The following is a 7,610-nucleotide window of genomic DNA, read 5'->3' on the forward strand; positions in this document are numbered from 1 at the left end:
TTGCGAAAAAAACGACAGTTAAAATGTGCTTTTAACTATTAACTCTTTAAATAAGTCATCCAAATAATATCTATATTCTTAAAATGTGAAATTTATAAACTTGAAAATAAGATGGGGAAGAAACTCATGTACGAGTTCGGTCAAAGTGAGTAGCTTTTGCTCAAATAATGTATTTAAATTTTTTAAAAGAAAATCATCAAATATGTCCACATATTAAGGACCCGTCATAAAAATTATTCACTTTTTTTTTTCAAAATAATTTGTCACTTTGTTTGAGAATCGTGTTGGCCATGAAAATTTTAAAATTCAACTTGAAGTTGTATTTCATATTTAGAAAACAGCATATAGCATGTTTTTCTACTCACTTTTTAACTTTTAAAGTTGTACTTAACTACATTCAAGCATGAACTTAACATTATCCTAAATATTCTTCGCAAACAATATCACCAAACACAACTCCATTTTCAACTTTAATTCCATAAATTTCAAATAAAGTAAAAAAAATTGAAATTTATGCTCAAACTTTTGTACTCGTCATTCTAAAATTTAAAACACGTAATTAAAATTTTGACTTCACATCTAAATACTTTCTTTCTTTTTTTTAACATTGGGGTGGGGAAAGGGGAAATGAGGGAGGGGATTACAATGTGGGGAATCGAATCTTTATTAATAAGATGAGAGTTTAACTAACTAAGTTACTAAGATTTCTCCGCATTTAAATACTTACTTGTTATATGTATATATTTTTTATATCGACAATATATATAACTTAAACTCGTTTGGGTATCATGACATGCTACTCTAATTTAGCTAGGATTTTCTTTAGCTTTTCAATCATTATAATTTTTAAAAAGCCACCCAATAGTACTATTTTATCAGAGAGTTTACTATTTGTATTTATGAGTTGTGGCCTACCCTTGACTGCCCCAAAAGTTTATAGATTTGTCATGAAATACAAGAAATCTCTGAATTTACTTTAATGCTATATTCATTTTCTTGATTCTTTTGTCTTTAATTTGCATTCATGACCTAGTTGGATAGGAGGTGGAGAATTTTTATATGAAGTTTGTATCTATTTTATTTTATTTTTCATTCGATGTTCAGTATGTATGTTGTATTGGAATTTCGAAAAATATGATTTTGTTCTGTTTGCTAGAGCTTAAAGAATTTTTATAAAGGTTAGAATGTTCGAATCTGATATGTTATTGTATTTCTGCAAATATTTCTCTTTAATTCTAATCGAACAATAAATAAGACCGTAAATAAAATGATTTCTTTTCAAAATCTCAATACATTTTGTATGCATATACTAAAGTACCATGATAAAAAGATAAATTTTAGTAGTTTAATTGGTTGACTATCTGAACTCTTATCTTGTTGGTGAAAGTTCTATTCATCACCTTGTAATTCCTTCCCCATTTTCCCTTCCCATACCCCCCCCCCCTAAAAATGATAAATATAAAAAAATTAATCCACATTAGGAGCAAAGAACTTCGTAATAAAAATAATTCTGTACTTATCAAGACTCAAAATTCACTCACGCGATATAATTAATCGAAGCGCTCACCATATATAGAAACTAGATAAGGGAGGTTATAACGCTTTCCATCGAAGAAGATTTATTCATTGGTTTTAAAGTCAAAACTAGCTTTCGCTCAATGAATCAACTGGTATGTGTAGGATAATAGGTTTATGACTTCCATGAGTTTTTATTGATACAATTGTTTGATTCGGCTCCTTCATATCGACTCATCACATCTCGAAATTAAAAGCGTTTTGATTAAAGAATACAAAAATCATTATCATTTCACTATATCCATAGGTGGTCCTTGCTTTCATGAATTCAACCTTTAACATTCATATTCTCTTTCTTTTTCATATGAGATTAATACTTTTCACTTAAACCAAACACCAAAAAAATATTTATTAGAAAATATTTTTAAAAAAAAAATTACTTATAACTTAATCATGGTAAATTAGTACATTCTTATTACTAAATCATACTTAATTAACAAATATTTTCACCTTAATTTATATAACTTTCATAATAAATTGATAAGAATTTATTTTACCTAAACAATAAGTTTTTATCAAATTTAATCTGGAAACAAACAAAAAGGAAAACAAGAAAAATAGTACTACTTCTCTGAGGCCTGAGCCACAAAAATACATGTGTAATAAGACATATATTATAGTACTATCTTAAATAAGATATTTGACCTTTTAACTTTATCTTGTGCAAAAATTGTCATCACTTTCTCAAATTGAAATTACAGTACTTGTTTCATTATTGTGTTATATTTTTTTATTGAAAAAAAAATAACTTTAAACTACTGATTTTACTCTCTACAATATCATTTTAGCCTCATCTATAACTTATAAAATTATTATTTTAAAATCATAAATTTTAAAATTCTCTCTTTTTATTTTTAAAAGTTTCATCCTAAGTCAAATATTATCGCATAAATGAAAATGAGGTAGTAAAATTTAATACAAAACCTAATAGAATAACCTAAAAAATATATGGAGAACTAATTTTGTAAGAGTCCGTTTATTTTGACTTAAAAAAGTAGTTTTTAAATAAAAAATAAAAAATAGGGAAGACCTACTTTTAATTTTTGACTTATTTTAAGTCATTTTAAACTTAATTATTACCTCTACCATGCCAACAGTAGCTTGGAGATGGACAAACACAGAGAAATAAAATTTAGCTCTAAACTTTTCGATGATCATAAATATTCGATCACAAAGTGAATCTTATTAAAATATTGATTTGTGGATCGTGATAATATTCAACATGAAACCTAATTCAAGTAGAAGACATTTGGACAGTGTAATAATCCACATCAAACTTAGTTCGAGAAAGAGATTATTAGATATACGAACAAAATTACGTTTCATAGGCTTAAAATCCTACGTAAACCAGTAGGAAGCTCACACAACATGTAATTAAATCTAAATGGCTGGCAGAGAATCAATGGCTTATCATTTATTTTTATTTTTTTTATGAACCCCTAAATCATTATACCTTCTGTATTTGTCAGATTTTTAACAATTTTAATTTCTCATTCATGCACTATATATTTTAATTACCTTAATTAATCTCACTTGCATATTAATTAATTAATAATAGTTTCATATAAATAATCTCTACTTGTGTGTGTCAGCCATTGACTTAGTAGCCTATTCATGGTAGCCTCACCTCCAGAAGTGGGGTGGGGGGTCAATGGATGATAATAAATTTTTGTTCAGATATTTGAACTAAGTTTTTTTTTAATTATACATTTCGATTATTTTTTAATAAAATACTTTATTTGTCTTTTAAATAGTTAAAGTAATCACATAAAATATATCATCTCCTTTAATTATACGTATTTATTTGGAAACTTTTCTATAATCAAAATTTTAAGGCAAATATTTATAACTCCTCCCTCTCATTAACAATCGCTTTAGCTTTAAAAAAATGTTTCAAAATAAATGTTATTTTGAAAACGTAAAACTTTGACAATTATTTTTATTTATATTTTAGGGATCATTTAATACGTAGGATAAAGATAAATAATTTTGAGATAAATTTTATTTCATATTTAATTTGATTTACTAGTCAATTTTGAGATAATTTCATTCAATCATTTGTACTAAAATGATGAATTTATTATCTTATATAAAAGGTGGGATGAAATAATCTCATAAGATATTTTCACAAATGTTCAATTTAGAAAAATAGCTGATAATTTATTATTATTTTTCTTAATGAGCGTGAAAAAAAATTAAAACCACTATACAAATTGAACAAAAGACGTACTAATATCACTCAATAGGCTGTCATCAATAGGATAAGTCAACTAGCTGTTACACTATATTAAAAATTAAGATACCTTCAATTTATATGTTATTTTACCCTCACTTCTTTTTTAATTTCTCAAAAAATAAACTTCTTTTTATATTTGAAAATAAATGAAACTGTTATTTCACTTCTAATGAAATAATTTATAGCTCTACTTTTTTTCAACGGATCGGATATGAAACCTTTGTAGGATATTCGGTCATAAAAACGTTATTTCTATCAGAAAGAAAAACAGAAAAATAAATTTGAACTTGGAAAAACAAGCTTTTATTAAAAAAAATAAAAAAATGACTTTACAATAGGGGTGGACATAAATACCGAAAAACCGAACCTAATCGAACTAACTCGGTTTTTCGATTCGGTGTTGGTGTTATTTTTTCGGAAGTTCGGTTCTTCGGTTTGATGTTCGGTATAAGTGTCTCAAAACTTCGGTGCACCGAAGAACCGAACTTTTATTATTATTTTTTAAAATATTATATATATGGGCATTCTCTTAACTAAAATTAAAAATTCAACTAACAATTTAAATCATTCATGAACAAATCAATGTAACAACAAATGTACAATTCAATAGTTAACTTCAAATATTAATTTTCAAGAGAAACTCAAACATATTTCTACCAATGTACATTATGTAAAGGAACCGTCTTCGTACTTGTTTTTCTCGAGAAATTGATGGAAGCACAATGTTCTTGATAAAGACAAATATAGTCTTTTAGTTAACACAATAAGTGTTCCACGGTGATACGCATCATTCTTTAACATAGTTTTAAATTTCTAAGTATCTTATACTTTTATCCTTATTTTATTTTTCATTCACACCGAAAAATTGATTTAAAAACACCAAATTAAAACGAACCGAACCAAATTAATTTGATTTAATATATGGTGCACACTTTTCTAAAACCAAAAACCAAAAATCAAAGAATCAAACCGAAGAACCGAACGCCCATCCCTACTTTACAAGACAAAAGGAATCCACTTAAATTAAAAACATATATAATTTACTCAATTTTTCTCTATATTTCAAAAAATTAAATTTCGTCAATTTGCATATATAAAACAATCTCATTGTAATCTATACTACAACGATAATAAAGTAAAAATTATACATTAATTAATTATAATTTTTTAAATACTAGTAGTAAATATGAGCATCGTTATGTGTTATATTTTTATTGATTTGATATAAATATTTAATGCAAATAATTTTTACAGAAGTAAAATTATATATAACTCACTCTCAAAAAGAAAAAATAAAATTGGATGACCCTACTTGTAAATAGACTGTCATCAATTAGTTGATTCACCTACTTGTCACACTATCATCAACATGAAGATACCTTTTCTTTTTGGAAAAAGAGTCTGAAAATACTCTAACTTTGATCGAAATTGCTGTTACGATACCAAACTTTATGGAGGATATTTTACCCCCCATAACATTTAATAGTGTATTTTTTACCTCTAAACTATTTAATAATATATTTTAAAGGTATATATGTGCTCACGTGGACACATTACTATTTATAATTATTCTATATTTTTTATGTTCACGTGGACACATATATACCTTTAAAATATATTGTTAAATAGTGTAGGGGAGTCAAAGGTCCTTTTCAAAGTTTGGTATCGTAATATCAATTTCGATCAAAGTTCGGATATATTTTAGATCTTTTTTTTTTCCTATTGATTTATCCATTTGATGTCCGATATTCATATTGAAATTCGATTAAATATAGATTCACGCAAAAAAAAGTTTCAAATTAAAAGGGTAAAACACTCCTTAACAAAAATGACTTCATACTCATGAAGAGTCGAACTCGAAACCTCTTATTAAAATACAATATCCTCTCTTTGCTTATGTCTTTTGAGCTCGTTTTAGTAAGAATAAGTTATTTCCGAACCAACATGAGTTGTGATGCATTGGTGGGAGTGTTTCACCCTTAATCAGAGGTTTCGGGTTCGAGCCGTGGGTATGGAGAAAATCTTGTTGAGAGCGCCGGCCCCGAATGAGCCCTACAATGCGCAATTTAAATTTAGTCGGAACTTTAATATGAGCTCCGGACACCAAATGGAAAATCAAAGAAAAAAAGTTATTCCCAAATTGTTTTCGAAATTTTAATATGCATTTATTTTAAAATTAATTTCGAAATTAGTTATCCATTATCCGTGGACCCATTAACCCCCACATGATCCATTTATATATGAACTTTCTCCTCACTTCTCCTACCTCACTCTCTCAACAGCAACAAAAAAAAATCTCTCTGCAACTTTTACTTTTCCGGCAATGTCAACTCACCGGAGAAGAATCATTCTCAGCAATGTCACCGTAAAACTCGGCTGCAGCAGCAGTTGCATCCGGCCAAAACTCTCCAGCATTTTCCACCCAAAACCCCGCAACAGAAAATCCCCCAAATCTCAAACCCACAACAAAAATTACTCAAATTACTCCTCTTGCAGTTCATGGGATACGACGACGACTACTTTCTCTCCTCATTCCGACGCTACAACCAACGAATCTTCCGATTTCAGAACCTCAAAAGCCGTTCAAGGATTCGGCCGGATCGGCGGCGAAAGCGTCGCCGTCGAGAAAGACTCCGACGACCCGTATCTAGATTTCCGTCAGTCAATGCTTCAGATGATTTTGGAAAAGGAGATTTACTCTAAAGACGATTTGAAAGAGCTGTTGAATTGTTTTTTGCAATTGAATTCGCCGTATTATCATGGGGTTATCGTTAGGGCTTTTACCGAGATCTGGAATGGAGTTTTTTCTCTCCGGCCAGGAGTCGCCGGAGCTAGCTCGCCGTTCTTGCATGGCGGAGGTCACGTGACTTATAGCTGATACTCACGTGATATCTATTTCGCCGTTTTTGCATGGCGGAGGTCACGTGACTTTTAGGTAATAGTCACGTGACTCTTTTTATTTTCTTTTCTTTTCCTTAGTACTAGTAGACTAGTTGTTAATATTTTGCTCGTATTCTTCGAAAATATCGTTATATTGAAATTCGAAGAGTTTTGAGCAATATAGAACCCATAAATATTTAGTAATAGAATGGGTTTTCTAGAAATAGTTTATTTATAGTAAGTGTTTTTTTTTTTAAGTATTTTTGTTTTTTGGTTGTTTTAATTTTAGGATTAGGAGGAAAAAAGGGGTTCTATTTTCACAGCCTTTTTGATTATGGAGGAGAAAAATTAATTAAATTGTATTTTGTAGTGGGGTGGTCAAAAATGCGGTGAAAATTGTAATCTATTATTAGTAATGTACTGTTTATTTTCTGTCTGCATCATTTTGTTTTTATTTTGTACGATGTACTTATTATTTTAGTTAAAACTTTCGAGTTCTACTGTATATATAACATTATCACTCATGCAATCGATGAAATCTCAAGTTTGAACTCTAAATATGAAAAAAAAAAACTTTAATAAAGATCATTTCCCTCTTGAAGACGACGTAAATCTGAAATAGTTTGATTTCAATTGCTTAATCTCAAGTTTGAACTCTAAATATGAAAAAAAAAACTTAAATAAAGATCATTTCCCTCTTGAAGACTACGTAAATCTGAAATAGTTTGATTTCAATTGCTTGTACTTATTTTTTAAATATTTAAGTTTAAATGTCAATTCATTTTGAGAGAATTTATAATGAAATATATTAATGAAATTTATAAATATAATATTGAATTCAGTTGCTGAAATTCAGGCAAAATAGTTGAAATTAGTAAAATGTGTCTTAAAGTGTATATAAAAAATATCTGCATTTCAA

At 28.3% G+C, this 7,610-nt stretch overlaps 1 protein-coding gene across 1 annotated transcript; it reads left to right on the forward strand.

Moving 5' to 3' along the window:
• The first annotated feature begins 6,091 nt into the window (after positions 1 to 6,091).
• On the forward strand, positions 6,092 to 7,129 carry LOC102586159 (transcription repressor OFP6-like). The gene has a single exon (XM_006348430.2). The coding sequence runs from the start codon at positions 6,135 to 6,137 to the stop codon at positions 6,687 to 6,689; it is 555 nt and encodes a 184-aa protein (XP_006348492.1). The 5' UTR covers positions 6,092 to 6,134; the 3' UTR covers positions 6,690 to 7,129.
• The last annotated feature ends 481 nt before the right edge of the window (positions 7,130 to 7,610 follow it).

This window comes from Solanum tuberosum, unplaced genomic scaffold (assembly GCF_000226075.1).
Source record: "Solanum tuberosum cultivar DM 1-3 516 R44 unplaced genomic scaffold, SolTub_3.0 scf00098, whole genome shotgun sequence".
Lineage (NCBI taxonomy): Eukaryota > Viridiplantae > Streptophyta > Magnoliopsida > Solanales > Solanaceae > Solanum > Solanum tuberosum.

What these genes read in the sequence shown, in the direction of transcription:
- LOC102586159 (XM_006348430.2), top strand. Translation starts at nt 6,135, where the DNA reads ATGTCAACTCACCGGAGAAGAATCATTCTCAGCAATGTCACCGTAAAA.